The sequence below is a fragment of the Sorex fumeus genome, unplaced genomic scaffold (assembly GCF_029834395.1).
Source record: "Sorex fumeus unplaced genomic scaffold, SorFum_2.1 ptg000233l, whole genome shotgun sequence".
In the NCBI taxonomy this organism is placed as follows: Eukaryota; Metazoa; Chordata; class Mammalia; order Eulipotyphla; family Soricidae; genus Sorex; species Sorex fumeus.
The window spans coordinates 359,626-379,727 of record NW_026606290.1 but is presented as its reverse complement, the minus strand read 5'-3'; the positions used below and the strand labels follow the sequence as shown (position 1 = coordinate 379,727).

Sequence of the window (20,102 nt, the reverse complement as noted above, 5' to 3'; positions counted from 1 at the left end):
AACCTTAAATAACCAGACAGATTTCGGACAGAGAGATAATCCGGGAGTACCTCGAATGTGGCAGACCCCAGTTCAAATCACAGCAGCCCCATACGGTGGTGCGAGAGGATCTTCCTGAGCACAGGGCCCAGGAGTAGCCCCTGAGCACTGGGTGATTCCAGCCCCCCTCCCCAATAAATCACACGAGGCTGGAGAGACAGTTTAGGGGTGCTGCCCACACTCGCTCCCACGAGGCACCTTTCGGGCGACCCCTGAGCACCCCGGGGTGCGGCTCCCCCAGACCCCAAGAAACAACATCACGATGTCCTCGTGGCTGGGTCTTCCTGCGTTTTCTCGAGACAACATCAAAACCGCCTCTAACGCGTACCATTTCATCCGCAGCCGAACCGCGCGCCAGCACGTGACCCACACCAGGCAGACCCCAGTTCAAATCACAGCAAGTTTGGGAAGTTTGGAAGTTGCCCTTTTGTTCCTTCAAGAACCAAAACCCTCCCGAGCTGGGTCCCCGGTGCCCCCGTGCCCCGCGCCCGGGCCGGCGCCGTGCATTCCCCGCGCTCTCCAGCAGAGGGGCCGCGGGGCGCCCCGCATAATAGCCGCTTTGATGCCCGCGGCCGCGCGCGGGGCGGGGACGGGCGGGGGGCGGGCCCGAGGGGGCGGGCGGCCGGCCGGCCGGCGACTCCCCGGGCCCCGGCGTCCCGCCGCCACACGCCGCCCAGCCCCGAGCCATGGCCCTGACGCTCGGCAGCAGGTTCCAAGGTAGGCGCGCGGCCGCACCTGTGCGCGCCGGCCCGAGGGTGCGGGCGGGCGGCCGGCGGGGCGCGGGCCCGGCCCACCCGCTTCCCCGGCCCCTCTTTGTCTCCCGCAGGAGGGAAGGCGTTCGGCTTGCTCAAAGCGCGGCAGGACCGGAGGCTGGCGGAGATCAACCGGGTAAGCGCGCCGCCCCTTCGCGGACGCCCCCCGCCCGCCCCTGCGCCCCCGCACCCCGCTCCGCGCGCGCGCTCCGGTTGCAAGTTGTTAAGTTGGACTCGGAGCGGGCGGGGCGCGCCGCGTCGGCCCCCGGGGGTCCCCCCCACCGCACCCCGGAGACCCGCCGCAGGAATCCGGCGGCGGGAAGCCCCCGCCCCCCACCCCGTGTCTTTCAACAGCCCCGATTTCAGCGGTGGAGGGCGGGAAGGGTGGCTGGGACGCGCGGGGTGTCCGAGCTGCCCCCTAGGAGAAGTGCCGGCCGCCTGTCCCCCCCACCCCACCCCTCAAATCTTTTGCGGCCCAACTTTCAGGAAAGGTCCTCCTAGCTCCTCAGCTCTTCCTGCGGGGCCTGGACGGTTGCTAGAAAGTTTTCAGGCTATTTAAAGCTGGGCGCACAGTAGGGACACGGGCCGCTGCCCGGTGACCTTGTGGATCCCAGGAGAGAAGCGGGAGCGGCAGGGTCTTTGGCCAAGGCCGCTGGCCAGTGCCTAAAGCTTCTGCACAACCTGGACTGGGGGGCTGGTCATGCAAGTAAGGACTGGGGTGGGGGCGCCAGAGGGGTCCGGGGAGTGCATTATCTGCTCTAGGGGCAATCATGTGATCCGTGGGGTTTGGTTTTTTTCCCCCCCTTTGGGGGCCACACCCAGCAGTGCTCAGGGCTTCCTCCTGCTCTGCTCTTAGGGGTCACTCCTGCGGGGGCTCTAGTTACTATCTAGGATGCCCAGGATCAAGCCTGGGTCAGCCACGTGCAAGGCAAGCACCTTCCCCGCCGTCCTGTCATTCCTTCGCTGCCTTTTGGGGGGCTGCCTGAAACTCGTTCTCTCGCGCGGGCCGAGAGAACCCCATGGGAGATTCTGGGAGGGGAGGATTTCTCTGGGCCAGCTTCAACGCCCCTGGCCCCCATCCTCGGCCTGCTGAAAGGATGCCCAGAAATCTGGGTGGGGCTGTTGGGGGTCAGGCTGCCAGCAGGCTGCCCAGCTCACTGCGGCCCGCCCACCGGGTCTGGACTCGGGCCTGGGACCTGGCCTCACCCTGCCCCCAGGGCACTCAGCCCGGGCAGGGGGACCAGGCTGGCGGGGCCACCCTCTGCCCTCCACCAGGGACCCCGAAAGGGAGGCAGCTGGAGGGGCGGGGGCTGTGTGGGAACTGCGTGTCTGACCCTGTGACCCCGTCCTGCCCACCCTGCCCGGTTCGGGTTCATGGCCTGTCTGGGCAAGTGGCCTGGCTTGGCGCAGGGCACGGAGCAGCTGTGACTCCCAGGCTGACCCCCACGCCGCCAGGCCTGGAGGCATCTCTCTAGAAAGGCTGGAGCTGAGCCTCTCGGCCTCCGGTGCTCCGAGGGTGCATGGGAACCCACGGCAGGGCTTGCTCATGTGCTGAGCACCGCCTTGTGAGCCCAGGCTGCTGGGGGCCGTTCGGCTCAAACCAGAAATCACGTTGCTGTCCCCATGGCTCGGGGGCCCCTCCATGGTGTCTCTCCACCCTTCCCCCCATGGCCCCCTGCTAACCTGGGCTCCTAGTTCTGTGCCGTGGCCCCCCATCAGCATGACTCTCCCCAGTGGCCCCCTTGGACCGTGTGTGGCCCCGAGCCTGGCCCTGTCCCTGGGCTGTCCCGGAGGACCCAGTCCCAGGTGGCTGTGGTTTCCCGGGCGCAGGGCTGGCTGCGCATTTAATGCTATCCTGGGTCTGGGGCTGCGGGAACTGTGAGGGCAACCCCGACGACCCTCCCTTGGGGAGCTCCTTCCCCGCCCCAGGGGAGCTGGGCTTCTGGGCCCTGGGCTGAGCGGTGGCCGGGTGGTCTCGGGGAGGCCGGTCCATGCAAGATGGGGGTCAGAGCTCAAGCCTGTCCGAGCACTTGGGCCACAGCCATGCCCGCGGTCGCAGGGTCCAGCCTGGCTGGCAGCTCCGTGGACTTCTCTGGGCCCCCTCCCCCCAACTTCCCTTGGCAGCCTCTCCTCCCCTGGGGCGGGCTGCCTCAAAGGCCGGGAAGTGGGCTCTGGGCCCTTGTGACAAGGCATAAAAATAGAAGGGGCTCAGTGGCCGGGGGTCCCGGCAGAGCCTGGTGAAAGCCCCCCCTTTGCTTTCCTGGTGTTGGCTCCCTGTTCTGAGCATGGGCTGTGCATGTGGAGCCCCAGAGGCGTCCACTTGCTGCTCAGACCAGGCCCCCCACCCCTGCTCAGGTTGGGCCCCCAACCCCCGCTCAAGCCGGGCCCTCATCCCCCTGCATTGAGGGTCCCTATCTCCAGGCCTGCCTGAGTCTTCTCTGGGGGTGCCTGCGTTCTCACCTCTGGGTTGTGTGTGTGTGTGTGTGTGCAGGTTCCTGTGTATGCCCATGAGTATGTGTGTGTTTGCACACGTGTGTGCAGGTCCCTGTGTATGCCCATGAGTATGTGTGTGTTCGCACACGTGTGTGCAGGTCCCTGTGTATGCCCATGAGTATGTGTGTGTTCGCACATGTGTATGAACATGTATGCGTGTATGTGTGTGAGAATACATGCTTATGTTTGCATATGTGTGTGGGTGTAAATGTACATATGTTCTAGCGCACATGTGCACGTGCATGTGTGTGGGTGTGCGTGTGTGTGCGGGCATGTGAATGTTTGTGTCCGTGTATGGGTGTGTATGAGCATCCAGGCAGGTGTGTGTGAATGTATGAGCATGTGTGCATGTGAGTGCATGAGTGTATTGTGCATGAGTGTATGACCCGTGTGCATGTGTGTTGTGTGCGAGTGTGTGCGCGTGTGCATATGCTGAGCTCACTAGGGCAGGCAGGGCTGTCGGGCGGCTCTGACTCCCCCACATAGCTGACATTCCCCTGCTGGCAGGGCAGGTGACCCCTGGCCAGTCAGGCCTGGCCTTATATGGCAATAGGACAAATTTCCCCAGCTTCCCACAGGGACGGGTGGCGGGCAGGCGGGGGTGGGGGAACACCCCCCACCCTGGGGACGCAGCAGAGGAACGGGACGAGGCTGGCCAGGGCTGCGCAGGGTCCGGGAGCAAACGGTGGACCGGGGCTTTGCTGCTCCTTGACTGCGGTTTGCGCTGGGGTGTGGGGTTCCCAACTGCCTCCCCGTCCCTAGCTGTGACCACCTCAGGGAATAGGATCAAAAGCCTCTTTTTTTTTTTTTGGCCGCACCTGGCTGTTCCTCCTGGCTCCGCGCTCATAAACCACTCCTTCTGGGGCATAAACCACTCCACCACTCCTTCTGGGGCTCAGGGGACCCTGTGGGATGCCGGGGACTGGACTCGGGTCAGTGGCTGGCGAGACCAGTGCCTTACCCATGGTACTTGCTCCATCCCCTGTTTTGCAGGGTTTTCGTCCCAGCCTCGCTCAGAGAGCCTTGGGTCACTTCTGGCAGTTCGGAGAGTTCTGTGCTGGGCCTGCAGCTCTGCTCATGCCCTCCAGGGCTATAGCCAGCAGAATGGAGGGACAGGGGTGGAAAGCGGGGCTGGGAGTGGGTGCGGCCTCCCAGGCCAGGCCTCCTGCTTTCGAGAGGGACTAAGGGAGACTGAGGGACTAAGGCCCAGCGAGCTGGGAACTGGCCTAAGGAAGTGGTGGAGCAGAGTCCTGACTCCTGTCCACCTGGTGGCCGCGACCCCGTGGTGACACAGGCCTCCTGCTGACATGATAAGGATCTCTGGCTCCGGGTCGAATGGAGGGCAGCCGTGTTCGGGGGCCGGGCAGTTATTTTGGAACCCACCAGCTGGCTGGGAAGAGCGGGCCCAGCAGGCTGGACACTCCGTGGGGATCGATGTCCCTCCGCCAGCCACGGGGCACCTCTGAGACCTGACCCAGGTGTGTCTCTTTCCCTTGTGTACCTGGCGGGGCCGCGGTGTCCCTGCCCAGGTGAATGTGCCCAGCTGGCACCGCCGGCCGCCCGGCTCTCTTGCCCTTCCTTAATATATTATAAGGGAGATGGTGATCAGAGACCACGTGAGCCCTGGGATCCCGTGTCCCCGCAGGTCCGGCCAGTCATGACCTCGGTGTGGCCGTCTCACAGGAAGCTGGAGATGGAATTTCGGGGCGGGGGGGGGGGGTCTGCTGCCTGTGTGTCATCGGGGTGGGGATGGCACTCGAGTCCTTTTTTGGCGAGGACACGGTGTCTGGGTGAGGCCTCGGAGCAGCGGGGAGTTGTGAGCTTGGTTTGAGGGTGCTGTGCCTGGGTGTTCTCTCTTGCTGGGTGACCTCTCTTCCAAGCGGCCAAGGACACAGACAGGTTTGCCCTTGAGGGCTGGCCAGAGGGTCAAGGCTTATCAGGAGGGCTCAGAGAGTTATGGGTGGGTCTTCTTTCTGCCCTCTGCAACCCCGAGTTTGGGGGCGTTGGGGGCCAGAGAGATAGCACAGGGGGTAGGTCCCTCCCTTGCCTTGCATGTGGCAGACCCACCTCAGAGCCTCCACTGGGTCCCACCAGGAGGGATTCCTGAGCACAGAGCCAGGAGTAATCCCTGGGCACCGTTGTGTGTGACCCCAAAACAAACAGAAAAGTTTGGGAGGGGGGCGCCAAGCACATCCTGATGGTTGCCTGGGACGTGTGCCCAGAGACTGCTCTTCCTCGAGTTTCCTCCCCAGATGCCCAGGGAACAGCGCTGCCCATGGACAGGAAGCCAAGACCCTGAGTGGCCGTCATGCCCAGCTCTCCCGGGCCCCAGTGCTGGTGGTGCTTAGCTGAATCATCTGACTATGGTGGATTTTGTGTTGGAATTTTGGGCCCTACCTGGTGGTTCTCAGGGCTTACTCTTGGCTTTGTGCTCAGAGATGACTCCTGGAATTGCTCAGGGTGCCATATCAGGGATCCAGCCAGGGCTGACGACATGCAAGGCCAGTGCCCTATCTGCTGTATCAGGTCCCTGATTTGTTTGTTTGTTTGTGTTTTGGTCCACACCTGTCAGGCTCTGTACTCCGGAATTACTCCTGGCGGTACTCGGGGGGACCAAATGGGATGTCTGGGTCGGCCGGCTGCAAGGCAGATATCCTACCTGCTATACTTTGTCACTTTGTCCCCCAATTTGTTAAGTAGCTGCCTAGAAGAATCACAGGAAAGTTTTGTTTTGTTTTGGGTCTATACCTGGGGTGGTAGGGTGTTTGCCTTGCACACGGCTGGCCTGGCCAACCCGGGTTCGATTCCTCCGCCCCTCTCGGAGAACCCGGCAAGCTACCAAGAATATCTGGCCCGCACGGCAAAGTCTGGCAAGCTACCCATGACTTACTCGATATGCCAAACACAGTAACAACAAGTCTCACAATGGAGATGTTACTGGGCCTACTGGAGCAAATCGATGAACAACGGGAGAACAGTGATACAGTACAGTGCTACCTGAGGTGCTCAGAGGTTACTCCTGGCTCTGTGCTCAGGGGTCACACCTGGCTCTATGCTCAGGAGTAACACCTGGCTCTGTGTTCAGGGCTCACTCCTGGCTCCATGCTCAGGGCTCACCCACGGCTCTGTGTTCAGGGTTCACTCCTGACTCTGTGCTTAGGGCTGACTCCCGGCTCTGGACTCAGGGTCACTCCTGGCTCTGTGCTCAGGGCTCACTCTGGGCTCTACTTAGGGCTGACTCTTGGCTCTGTGCTCAGGTCTCAGTCCTGGCTCTGTGTTCAGGGCTGACTTCTGACTCTGCTCAGGGCTGACTCCCAGCTCTGTACTCAGGGCTCACTCCTGGCTCTGTGTTCAGGGCTGACTTCTGACTCTGCTCAGGGCTGACTCCCAGCTCTGTACTCAGGGCTCACTCCTGGCTCTGTGTTCAGGGCTCACTCCGGGCTCTGTGCTCAGGTCTCAGTCCTGGCTCTGTGTTCAGGGCTCACTCCTGACTCTGCTCAGGGCTGACTCCCAGCTCTGTACTCAGGGCTCACTCCTGGCTCTGCTTAGGGCTGACTCTTGGCTCTGTGCTCGGGGCTCACTCCTGACTTTGGGCGGCTCAGGGCTCACTCCTGGCAAGCTCGGCTTATCTCAAGTCCCTGATCATTGTGGATTTTGCTAAGGCCTTTCCCTTAAGGTTTTGTTTGTTTGTTTTGGGGCCATCCCGGCAGTGCTCAGGGATTTGAGCTGGGCTCAGCAGGCAACAAGGTCAACGCCTTAACCCCTGGACTGTCTCTCTGGCCCACCCCTTTGGCTTTCTTGATTGCTTTGTTTTAGGACCACCCCTGGCTTGGTGCTGGGTGCTGAGCTGTCTCCCCACCCACGCCCTCACCCTTCTGCATCCTCAGCTCTTTTTCTCTTATCTAGGGGCACACCCCACCCAGGGGCTTACTCCTGCCTTCTGGAATCACTCCTGGCCAGCTCGGGGACCTTGTGCAGCCCAGGGATCGAACCTGGGTCAGTCACGTGCAAGATCATTACCCTGCCTGCTGTTGTACCGAGAGGACAGCTGGTGGCCTGGCGGGGCCCCTCTGGCCCGTGACTGGGAGCGTGATTCACAGCTGGACCCTGTTTGCGGGTCTGTGGTCACTGAGACCCTTGGAGGGACTGCTGGCCCCAGGGACTCTCCTGCAGCCCCAGCTCTCCTCTGGGGACTGCCCGAGCTATCCAATCCAGACCCCTGCATGTCTGTCCCCACCACCCCCTTCCCTGGGGGTCCAGCATCAGTTCCTGTAGCTGCAAAACTTAATTTGTTTGTTTGTTTGTTTGAGGGCCACACCCGGAAATGCTTGAGGGTTCCTCCTGGCTCTGCACTCAAGGAATCCCTCCTGGCGGTACTTATGGGATCATATGGGATGTCGGGATCGAGCCTGGGTCAAGCCCATGCAAGGCAAACACCCTCCTCGTGAACTCTGGTCCCAAGGTTTAATCTTTTGGGACAGTGGATTGGCCTGAGAGAACTAGTGGCAGTGACCACTCCCCATTCCCATCCCCCACCCCCCAGAAACAAGCAGAGTGACCCCGGGAGTCCTAGTTGTCCCATTTCTTGAATGGGGACACAGTCACGGTAATATGGGAGGACAGGGAGGGAATAATAACCAGCCTCAGCCTGGACACCGGACTCTGTGGCCTGTTTTCCTGAGGATGATGGGCCTAGGAATAGGAAGTTATTGATGGATAGAAGAAGTATCTTGGTCAGACACCATGGGGAGGGCATCTGCCGTGCAGGCAGCCAACCCAGATTGGCTAAGGAATAAGTCCTGAGCATCGTCAGGTGTTGCCTAAATACAAAAAAGAAATGAAAAAAAAAAAAACAACCTCATGCCACGTATTTCTAAGGGCCAAGCACATTACATGTACTTACTTATTTCTATTAAATTTTTTTTTTAATTTGGGGGGGCTGGAGAGAGAGCACAGTGGGTAAGGGCTCTTGCTTTGCACGCACCCCACCTGGATTCGATCCCCAGCATCCCATCTGGTCCCCTGAACACCGCCAGGGGTAATTTCTGAGTGCAGAGGCAGGAGTAACGCCTGAGAGTCACTGCGTGTGACCCCCCAAAAAATCAAAAATATTTAAAAAAATTTTTTTTTGTTGTTTGCAGGCCACTCATGGCAGTGCTCAGGGATTAATCCTAGCTCTGTGCTCAGGGATCACTGCTGGCAGGGTTTGGGGGACCATAGGAGATGCTGGGGGTTGAACCCAGGTTGGGCACGTACAAGGCAAGTGTCCTCCCTGCTGTGCTATCGCTCCAGCCCCCTACTTCTGCTTTGAATCATGGGCCACATCTGGAGTCCCACGGATGGAACCCGGGGTGCTGAGTGTGCTCCGGGCCTTGTGCCAGCCCTCCTCTGCCCTTTCATTCTGCAGTTCTCATGAGAAGTCTGTGGGGTTGGTTGAAGATAATCCTTTTCTTACAGACAAGGAAACTGAGGCACCCAGACAGTGATTTTCACACCCATAAGTGGAGGCAACCCGAGCTTGTAGTTTCCAACATGCTTCTTTTTATCTTTTTTTTTTTTATTTTTGGGGCCACACCAGGCCTGCTCTGCACCCAGGGATAGCTCCTGGCAGTGCTCAGGGGACCTCATTGGGTGCTGGGGATCGAACCGGGTTGGCCACATGCAAGGCAATTACCCTACCTGCTGTCCTATCGCTCCAGCCCCATTTCTTGTTGCTTTTTTCTCCTAAACATCTGGAGTGACGCCTCCATCTCTTCTGCCTGGGGACCAAAGCAGGGCAGTGGGTGGCCCTGGGGGTGCCGTGCCCAGGGAAGAGCCTGTGGGCCTCAGCAGTGCCCTGAAGCTGGGCAGGGGTGTGGAGAGGAGAGCGGGGCGGAGGGAGGGGGGCAGCGTCGGGCTGTGCATGAGCAGGAACCAAGAATGCAGAGGGCGGAGGTGGGGGCCGGCATGCCAGCCCAGGAACTGCCGTGCCCGCACCAGCCGGCCTGGCTCCCCTGGCACCGTGCCCGGTGCAACGTCCACACAGCTGCCTGCCCACGCCGGAACTGGTCAGCTGCTTCTCCCGCTTGGTCACCCTGTGGCTCGGGCATGTGTCACTTGGGCACTGGAAACACCTGTGAGTCCCCCGGGTCCCCTCCCTTCCGCCATGCATTCAATTTTGTTTTTATGCAGGGGGCGCTCCTGGTGGTGCTCAGAGCTTACTCAGACTCTGTGTTCAGGGGTGGTGGAGATCATACCCCAGTCAGCTGCACGCGGAGCAAGAGCCCTACCCATTGTGCTATCTCTCTGGCCCCTGTCGTGCACTTAATTTTTTTTTTCTCTTTGGGTCACACCTGGTAATGATCAGGGGTTACTCCTCGCTCTGTACTCAGGAATTACCCCTGGCGGTGCTCAGGGGACCATATGGGATGCTGGGAATCGAACCAGGAATCGATTGCTGCTGTGCTATTGCTCCAGCCCCTGGTGCACTTAATTTTACACAGCTGCTTGACCAGGTCAGGGAGGCCAGGCTTGCAGAGCGCCTCGGAGAGTCCTGAGCTAAAGCGCTGCTTCCTTCCAGCACCTGCTGGCCACAGTCATTCCTCCTCCAAGCTCTGTGCGCTGGACCCCAGCCCTATGTGGAGGACTTGGCCCCTGGCTGGCCGTTCACTGGCTGGGCCACTCGGAGCGAGCGAGTCATCCTCCTGAGTCTCGCTCGCTCTCTTCCTGCAGCTATTTGTCGGGCGACTACTCTGTAGAACCCCCCTTCTAGCTGGGGAGACCGGCAGGGGCCAGGGGCTTGAAGTGGCTTGGGGCCAGTGGCGGGCTCGACCGTCAAGCACAGGCCTCGTGTGAGAGGTTCGATCCCTGGCACCGCCACACGCAAGGCCTGTGGTGTTTGGAGGGATTGTCCCGTGGGGTGAAGGAGGTGTGGGAGCAGAGATGAGGAGCTGGGGGTGGGGGGACGGCTGCCTCGAGGAGTTGGGAGGGTCCCAGGGGCCCGGGCGGGAGCACGCTGGACACGGGAGGGTGCACAGGAAGTTGCCAGGGGACGAGGCAGTCGCTTGGCGTGTGCGTGTCAGGGCAGGGACCCCGAGGGGAAAGTGGACTGCAAACAGGCTGTGGGGAGAGGAACATCCGGGGACTGCGGCGTGAGCAGACATGCCACACACTCCTCGGCGCTCAGGACTGGGCTCTGGGCTCTCCCTCCGCTCTTGGGGCTGCTCTGTGTGGGCTTGTGGCTAGCAATATGACAGCTGGGCCAGAGAGACTGGACAGGGGCCACGACACCCGCCTGGCACTCTGTGACCCTGGTTCAATCCCTGGCACCATAATAGACCCTCGCGTGCTGGCAGGAGTGATCCCTGAGCACAGAGACAGGATAAGCTGTGAGCACCAAGCTGGTGTGCCCCCCCCGCTGTTTATTGCATCCAGCCCCCCCCCCCCCCCCCGTAGCCCCTTTGACACGAAGAGGAGCAGGGTTGGCAGATGAGAGAGGAACGCAGCTATGAGGGATGTGTTTGCTCATGCACCTCGGAAGTGAGCGCTGGGACCAGTGGTCGGTCTTGGGGCTCTGGCTTCGTGGATCCCACAGCTGGGGTGGGGCTGGCTTGGTGGGGGTCGGGGCTCAGGAGCTAGAGGCCGGCTGCAGAGGTTGGCAGCTGCTCTGAGCTTCTCCCCCCAGCTGGGCTCTGTCCGAGGTTGTCAGGGGCCGGGGGGATCCGCCTCACCTGGCCTCCAGCTGGAGGGGAGTCCTGCTGTCCCGAGTCCTGCCTGCCCCCTCGGAGCCGGCCCAGCCTGAGTCTCTCTTGCCTCTAGGAGTTTCTCTGTGACCAGAAGTACAGCGATGAGGAAGACCTCTCAGAGAAGCTTGAGGCCTTCAAAGGTGAGCTGGAAACAAAAAGGGAGACTAATACCCAGGAATGACTGAGATTAGTACCAGGAATTTTGCTCCATGACTTGAAGGCCAGCCACACGTGCTAGGTGAAAAGGAAGCTCAGATAGAGAAGAGAGCACCAAATAAAGGGTGTTGTGAGGACCCTCCCAGGGTGGGAGAAGCATGCTAAAAGTAGTCTGTAGACCAAACATGATTGCCACTCAAGGCCTCTCTTGCAAAACACAGTACCCAAAAGAAGAGAAAGAGAACAAGGGGGAATGCCCTGCCAGGGGGGGACGGGGGGGGGGGACGGGGGGGTGGGAGGGATGCTGGGACCCGTGGTGGTGGAGGGATGGGTACTTGATCATTGTATAACTGAAACCCAAGCACAAAAATTTATAAGTCTATAATTGTACCTCATGGTGTTTCACTAATAAAAAAAAAAAACAAAGGTGAGCTGGAGGGGACAGAACCGTCGTGTGGCGGGGAGGGTGTTTGCCTGGCAGACGGCCGACCTGGGTTCCATCCCCGGAATCCCATAGGGTCCCCTGAGCAACACCAGGAGTGATCCCTGAGTGCAGAGCCAGGAGCTCTGAACATCACTGTGTGTCCCCAAACCCAAAAACAAAATATAAGTGAACTAGGGTTGGCCAGCTCGGCCCCCTCATGCCCCTCGGGTGGCATCAGCCTCGGAACCTGCAGTGCAAAGGGGAGTCAGCCAGGGGCTGCGGACCCTGCACCTGCTTCTCGCACCCCGGCCTGCAGGCCCCAGCCTGCGCCTGACCCTCTGGCCCGCGGCTGCCCTGCGGAGCCCAGCTTGGCTCCTGGCGGCTCCTGGGCCCAGCGCACAATTGTCTCTTTGTAGCGGCCCTGACCGCTCTCCCCGGGCTGCAGGGCGTCTCGGGGGCCCCTGCGGAGAATAGATGTTTGTGTGTGCAGCAGCAGTGGGCCAGGGGCAGAGTTTCTGCCCATTGAAGCCGCAGCACAGGATGAAAAGCAAACGGCCAGGAGCCGCGCGGGGCAGCTGCACAAGGCCCCTCTGTTCGCTTGGGCTCGCGGCCAGCATCCTGAAAGGACTGGGCCGTGCACGCAGGCAGGGCCAGGCGGGCCGGGCATGCCACACCCCACCCTGGCGGGAGGACTACCTCTGCCCACCAGGCGCCCCCCACCAGTGCTGCGGGAGGCCGAGTGCTGCTCCTTGTGGGGCGCCTGCTTGTACTGGAGCTCCCCAAAGTGGAGGCAATGTTCCCTCACAGTACATACAGCAGAGCACCCCGAGTTGGGCCTGGCCAGAGGAGGTCTCCGAGCGCTTGCGTTTCCAGCTGCAGGAAAGCAGACGCAGAGAGAGACAGGGGTCAGCAACTCGCTGGACAGAGCCCAAAGGGACCCAAACCTCCACCCTGGGGCCGAGAGACAGTCCTGAGTTAAGGCGCTTGCCCGGACTTAACTGATGATGCAGGTTCGATTCCCGGCACCCCACAAGGTCTCCTGAGCCCCGCCAGCGGTGATCCCTGAGCACAGAGCTGGGAGGAGCCCCTGAGTCCTGCCAAGTGTGACCCAAAAACAGCAACAGGAAAAAGCCAAGAAGCAAACTTGTGCTCTTAACTATGACACTAATCGCAGCAAAGACACCCTGTTCCTGCCCGCCCCCCCAGCTCTGTCCCCTGCTCTGTGGTGGTCAGTGGCCTCAGCCCAGGGCTCACTACCCTTGTCCACTGGCCCTGGGGAAGGAACCACGATTTCCTTGGAGTGGGCGCTGCTGTCTAAGCCCTTCCCACCTCAGCTCAGTGCAGGTTCTGCCCCCTGCCCCAGCCTGTGGCAACAGGGTTGAATTGGGGACCCCCCACCCAGAAGAACTGACAGGGTGGGTGAGAGGCTGAGAAGTAGATCCGAGGTGGGTGCGGGCACCAGCAGGGAGGCGTGAGGGATGTGGGCACCTGCGGGTGGGGTCACTGTGAGCTGGGCAGGCGCTGCCAGGCCACAGGTATGGAGCAGGGCTGGTGCCTGGACCAATTCCCTGGTGTTTTCCCATGGGTGCCAGTACAGAGCGGATACCTGGCTCTGAGCAGTGGGCTGGGTGACTTGAGCACGGCCTGCCCTCTGCCCTCTGCCTTGGTCAGAAGATGCCCACCCCTTCCTTCCTGCCACTGTCAGGAGGTGTCCTGCACCCCTGGTCAGGGAGGATCAGGGGCCGCTGGGTACTGGGTGTTCATGGCATGATCCCTCAAGGGGGCCCCTGTAGGAGGGGGCCCATCCACCACTGCCTTCAGAAATTGGGGAGACTGGGCTGGAGCGATAGAACAGTGGGTAGGGCATTTGCCTTGCAAGCGGTCAACCCGGGTTTGATTCCCAGCATTGCATATGGTCCCCCGAGCACCGTCAGGAGTAATTCCTGAGTGCATGAGCTACTAGGAGTAACCCCTGTGCATCGCCGGGTATGACCCAAAAAGAAAAGAAATTGGGAGACCATTGAAGCACCCCCAAAATGCCTCCCATCCCAGCCTCCTAGGACAGGAATTGGCCCCCACCATGGGCACCAGGAGGGCAGCCACCCTCGTGGCCTGGGGTCAGAGTGGACCCCTAGGCTGGGCTAGGTGGGGGAGGGGTGTGAGCAGGCAGGAGTTGCCCGTCCATGATGATCAGGACACTGGCTGGTAGGAGTGGGCCTCTCACCACTTCCAGAGGGGACTGGCCAGGGGTCCCCCAAGTTGCTGGGACCCGGGGGGAGGTGGGCCCCAAGGTTCCCTGCTGCTCAAGCCTCTTCCTCTGGCTTTGGGCCACACCCTGCAGTACTCTGCGGTAACCCCTCCCAGTTCTGTGCTCAGCGGTCACCCCCAGTGGTGCTTGGTTGCCCTGGGGCTCCTCTCAGCTCTGTCCTGGGTATAGGGACCGGTAAGGACCGGGCAGTGCTGGGGGCTGAACCCCATCTCCTGCATGCGAGTCTGTGCCGAGCCGCTAGAGCCAGTCTCCCTGGCCCCTGACTGTCTTACTCTGATTTGCAGAGAAGTACATGGAGTTCGACTTGAACAACGAGGGTGAGATTGGTGAGTGGGGCTGGGGGGCGGGGGGGAGAGGATGTGGGTAGCGGGGATGAGGACCCTGTTTTCTCCTGCATGGCTGAGAGGCTGGGGTCCCTCACGCCCCATCTCAGCCTCCCAGTGGACAGCCCAGCCGCCCCTCCTGCCTCACCCCCAGCCCCCAGCTTTTGTCTGCTGCAGCCGCAGAGAACTGGGGCGACACTTCCTGGGCCTGCAAACCTGCCCTTCACTGTGGGCTTGCCCGGGGGTGCCTGGCTCCCTCCTCCCCAGACCCCAGATCCTCTGCGTCCTGACTGTGCTGTCCCGGGCACCAGGGTGGGCGACCACGCCTCACCTTCATCTGGACCACAGGATTCAGGCAAGGTGGGTTCGAGTCTCCCGAGATGAGGAAACCGAGATGTGACTGCACTGCTGGGTTCCTGGTCACCGCTGACCGGCCCCAGAGCCCGGCCCAGCCCGGGCGGATGTTGGTCCCTGCATCCGCCCTGACAGGCGTCCTCACCTCTCCTCACCTTCTCTTACCGATGTGTTAGTCCCTTCCCAGGCCAGGAAGCCAAACCCTGCCCTCCTTCACTACTGAGCTCCACCCTTGTCTCGCCTTTTTTCTTTCTTTAGAGAAAAATATGGGGGACGTTGGATCACACCCAGCAGTGCTTGGGCTGACTCCTGGCCCTGTGCTCAGGGTTCACTCCTGAGGGCTTGGGGGACCCTACCGGATGCCAGGAATTAAACCCGGGTCAGCCACGGGCAAGGCAGGCGCCCTCCCCGCTGTGCTATGACTCCAGCTCTAGAGAACACTTCTGGACGTGTTTTTTATTTAGACACTCATTAATCAGTGTCTCAGGGGCACAATGCATGCGTTTTTGTCATAGACGTTTTCGGAGACAGAGCACCACTGGTGTACAGAGCTGAGCTTTGTCAGGGCGGAGTGGCTGGGAGGGGACCCGGGGACGGTGGGGAGGGGAGCGGATACTTGGGTGGAGGGTGCCGTGTTGGGTGGTTGCTGGCATGAAGCCCTATGGTGAGGTCAGAGAGACTGTTACAGGGGTGAAGGCGTGGACCCCAGTTCAACCCCTTGCACCATATATGGTACCCCACTAGGGGTCGCTCCTGAGCAAAGAGCCAGGCATGGTCCCTAAGCACGGCAGGTGGAGCCCAGCCTCCCTAACCTGTTATTCCGACAGAATATTCCACCCTCAGGGGGCTGGAGTGATAGCACAGCAGGTAGGGCATTTGCCTTGCACACCCGAGTTCGATTCCCAGCATCCCATATGGTCCCTGAGCACGGCGAGGAGTAATTCCTGAGTGCATGAACCAGGAGTAACCCCTGTGTATCACTGGGTGTGACCCAAAAAGCAAAAAAAAAATAATAATAATAATAATGATATTCCACCCTTAGTGGCCTTCCTAAGGCTGCTACTGACAGCATTTGTCCATACCCTGGCTCTCAGAGAAGCTCTTTTTCTGCTCATAAGCAACCTGATCGTGTTGTCGTCGTTGTCGTCTTCTTCTTCTTCTTCTTCTTCTTCTTCTTCTTCTTCTTCTTCTTCTTCTTCTTCTTCTTCTTCTTCTTCCTCCTCCTCCTCCTCCTCCTCCTTCTCTTCTTCTCCTTCTCCTCCTCCTCCTCCTCCACCTCCTTTTTTTTGGTTTGGGGGACCACACACACCTGACAGTGCTCAGACTGAACCCTGGCTCTCTCAGGGGTCACTTCTGGCAGGGCTCAGGGACCCTGTGGGGTGCCGTGGATTGAAACCAGGTCAGCCGTGTGCGAGGCAAGCGCCCTCCCCGCTGATGGACCATCAGCTTTTCCCTCTTACCCTAGAATTCACATCTGCATAATATTCCATCACCGGCTGGACATTTCTTTGGCATCACCCCTGGAGGGACTGCCCAGTTGTAAGGGGATTTCATGATACACGACCTGGTTTATGATCTTCATTTAAGAGTAAATCTCAGGAATTAGACATTCTAGGTCAAAGGCTTAGGAGGCGCCTTGCCAAAAGTCCTTCCAAAAATCGTGCCAATTTAGAGTCTGGCCAGCGGAGAGAGAAAGGAGTCTTGCTTCCTCTTGCAGACGCTGCCCAGCTTTCTTTGAAATGCCCGGGACATCCTGGCACCTAGGGGTCTGGCACCCGGCTCTACCCGCCCTGCCCCTTGGGTGAGCTGGCACGCAGCTGCTCCCCGCCCCCGAAGCCGGCCTTTGCCCCTCTGCCCTGCTCCCGCCCGCCCTCCTTGTGACCCCATTGTTCAGCGAACAATCTGAAGGAAGTGGCTTCAGATGCCGGCCGCGGGGAGTGCCAGGGCTGCCCCACTGGCCCGGGGTGCCTTGGTGCCTCCCTTGTCTTCAGTTTTATTCCTTTGTTGGATCTTTTGGGGTCCTCCCGCTTCCTGTGAGGCACAGCCCTGGGACTCGAGAGTGACTTTCAACGCCTGGACGCAGAGCTGCCCCCCATGGCTCCCCGCAATTTGCAGGAGCAGCAGAGGATGAGAGAAGCACCCCTCTCCCGGAGCACCCGCTTCCTGCAGCCCCCATCGGGGATCTCGTGCCCTCACTTATTGCTGGAGGGGTCAGGGCTTCAGTCGGGCCTGGATGAGTCGAGAGCAGAAGTGCTGGGTCGGCTCTGTCCCGTGTTGGAATCCCCGGGCACTGACCACTGTTCTGCACTGCCCCGCAAAGATGGGGGCTGTGCTGGGCTCCCTGTCCCGGTGTAGAGGGAGCATTGTTGGGGGTGGGCGGGCGGAGGCGTGGGGCAGGGTTTCCTTGGCTGGGTTGGGGTGGGGGTGGGGGCGCCGTCAGCTCCCCCTCTGCCTGCAACTCGCTCCATGCGTTGCGTTTCCCCACAGACCTGATGTCTCTGAAGAGGATGATGGAGAAGCTGGGGGTGCCCCGGACCCACCTGGAGATGAAGAAGATGATGGCGGAGGTGACGGGCGGCAGCAGCGACACCATTTCTTACCGGGACTTTGTGAACATGATGCTGGGGAAGCGGTCGGCCGTGCTCAAGTTGTGAGTCCCTCCCCACATGGCTGCCCCTGCCCTGCCCTGGCCGCGCTGGCTCCCTGCTCTCTGGGGGTCTCGTGTGTGCGTTCCTGCAGGCGGGGTCAGGCTGTGAGCCCAGCAGGTGCAGCTGAGGATGTTGGTGGTGGAGGTGGTGATGTGATGACGGTGATGAAGATGGTGTTGGGGATGATGATGGAAACCCGCCAACCAAAACCAGAAATCAGAGCCACAAAAGACTGTGGCGGTACAAAGAACAATGTGAGGGAGAGAGACCGAGAGAGACACATGTGGGACGTGGCGGGGGGAGAGACCCAGAGGCCTGGAACGGCGGGTGTGTGGCCTGGGACTTTCCCTGAGAAGCCACATTTGACCTGTGCGAGTTGCTGAGCAGGGCATCGTGGGCAGAGCAATTGGCATGTACCAAGGCCCTGGGGCAGAGAAGTGCTGGGCATCTCCAGCAGGCTCAGGCTGGTGAGGCTGGTGGCTGTGAAGGAAGGAGATGGCAGAGATGGGTGAGGGCACAGCTGGACTTTGAGGGGTTTTTGTTTTGTTTTGTTTTGGGACCACACCCCACTGTGCTCAGGGATCACTCCTGGTGGGCTTGGGACCATAAGGGTGCTGGGGATCAAACCTGGGTCGGCCGCATGCAAGGCAAGCGCCCTATTTGCTCAACTATCACTCCAACTATGGACTTAAGTTTTTTTAAGTTTTGTTTTGTTTCTCGGTAGCTTGGCGGGCTCTCCAAGAGGGGCGGAGGAATCGAACCTGGCTCAGCCGGCCGGCTGCGCGCAAGGCAAATGCCCTACCGCTGTGCTATCACTCCAGTTTAGGTTGGAGCGATAGCATAGCGGGTAGGGCGTTTGCCTTGCATTCGGCCGACCTGGTCGATCCCAGGTTCGATTCTTCCGCCCCTCTCGGAGAGCCTGGCAAGCTACCGAGAGTATCTCACCCGCACGGCAAAGCTACCCGTGATGTATTCGATATGCCAAACACAGTAACAACAAGTCTCACAATAGAGACGTTACTGGGTCTGCTCGAGCAAATCGATGAACAACGGGGCCACACCTGGCGATGCTCAGGGCTTCCTCCTGTTTCTGCACTCAGGGATCACTCCTGGCAAGCTTGAGGAACCATAGGGGTGCCGGGTATTGAACCCAGGTCAGCCGTGTGTGAGGCAGGCGCCCTCCCTGCAGTACTATCACTCCAGCCCCGGACTAAGAGTTTTATTCCGACGTGAACAGATGAACAGGGGCCCTGAGCTAGGGGCTGACTTCTGTGGAGGTTCTGGATTCAATTGTGAGGAATTGAACCCAGACAATCTTGCCACCAGCCACATGCCTGGCCCCTTGGAGATGGGTTTCCAAAAGCCCCCTTGGGGCTGGAACGATCAAGCCAGAACAGAGATCAAGAGCCAGAACACAGGGCCCCATGTTTGAGCCAGGTACTGCCTGGCCCTCGAGCACCCCCAGGTGGGGCCCTGGTAGCCCCTCCTCAGCTCAGATCCAGGACCCGGGTATAATTGTTGTTAGAAAAATAGCAAAAGTAATGCCGGCCCGGGGAGGTAGCCCCAAGGGCTGGGCACGTGCTTCATTCGTCCCGGCACTGCATTCCACGAGAGCACCAGCCGGTGGCTCTCTGCACCAAACCTCGCCGGGCCGGGGCTGAGGGGGAGAGCGGGAGACCCCCCGCGTCCTGGTGCCAGGAGGCTTGCGCCCTCGAGCACCGCGCAGAGGTGGGCAGGGCCGAGGGATGCTAGAATGCTCAGGTGGGGCTGGATGGGAGAGACAGGGCGGGTGAGGCCTGAGGCAGGTGAGCCTGAGGGTTTTGGGGTGCTGTTGTTTATTGGGACTTGCAGCTGGACACCGAATGGACAGCTTGTTCCGGAGGGGCCCATTGGTAGTGCCCCTTTTGGGTGGGATCTGGTGGGGGTGGAATAGAGCTGTTGATGGCTCCGAGGCGTCCGAGGCTGCCTCAGTTTCTCTCTGTGCAGTGGACCCTTGTGTGTCATGTGACTTCAGGAGACAGGTTGTGGGGTGCAGGGGACAGGCTAGCGGGGAGGGAGCCCTAATCCTGCTCTTCTGTTTCTCCAATCCAGAGTCATGATGTTTGAAGGAAAAGCCAACGACAGTGACCCCAAGCCCATTGGGCCCCCTCCCGAGAGAGACATTGCCAGCCTGCCCTGAGGAGCCCCGCCAGGCCCTGCCCCTGCCCCCTGCCCAGCCCTCCTCCCCACTGCCTCCTCATCTCCTGTCCCATCTGGGTCTGGTCGCTTCTGTGGCTGCTGTGACTGCATCTTCCCTGGCAGAATCCGGGATCGCTTTGGAAAGCTCAAGTTCTTCACCTTGCAGGAAGCCCGGGCTGTGCCTGGGGGTCCCCCCTGCCTCCCTTGTGCCTTCTTCTCCCCTCCTCCATGCAGAGGGGCTGCAGCAAACCAAAAAGCCAGAGGCTGTGGGCGTGCTGGGGCGTGGGGCCTGCCTCTCTGCTCAGTGCAGGCTCGCCAGTCTGCTCTGGGGATCCTGTATTCAGGCGCTGGAGGGGGCCTGAGGGGACGCCTTTGCATTTCCTTGGACAGCTATGTGGTTCCGGGGTGTCCAGGATGGCCGCTCAACGTCCCAGCTGAGCCCCTTCAGGCCACGCTCCTTATCCTTGGTGAGCTGACTGAGAAGGGGGTGATGGGATTTGGCCATTTGAGCTCTTCAAGAAAGTTCTAGAAGGAGTCCTTTGACCATACCTTTCCAGGAATCTCCGGGCAAGGACACCTCCCCAATCCCCTTCCTGGGGCAACTTTGGCCATTGAGGGTGGGGATCCCAGGGAGGGGCATCTGCTCAGGTAAACACCCTCTGCGGGGCGGTGCTGAGGACAGGGCAGGCAGAGGAGGGCAGTCTGTGGCCGTAGGGGCTGGACCGTCAGGCCTGGAGCTGGG

General features: G+C 60.5%; 1 protein-coding gene across 1 annotated transcript; it reads left to right on the top strand.

Annotated features, from left to right (window-relative positions):
* The first annotated feature begins 672 nt into the window (after positions 1 to 672).
* AIF1L (allograft inflammatory factor 1 like) lies at positions 673 to 19,415 on the top strand. Its single transcript, XM_056108934.1, has 6 exons — positions 673 to 756; positions 866 to 927; positions 11,082 to 11,148; positions 14,142 to 14,183; positions 17,022 to 17,184; positions 19,274 to 19,415. The coding sequence occupies exons 1-6, from the start codon at positions 726 to 728 to the stop codon at positions 19,359 to 19,361; spliced, it is 453 nt and encodes a 150-aa protein (XP_055964909.1). The 5' UTR covers positions 673 to 725; the 3' UTR covers positions 19,362 to 19,415.
* The last annotated feature ends 687 nt before the right edge of the window (positions 19,416 to 20,102 follow it).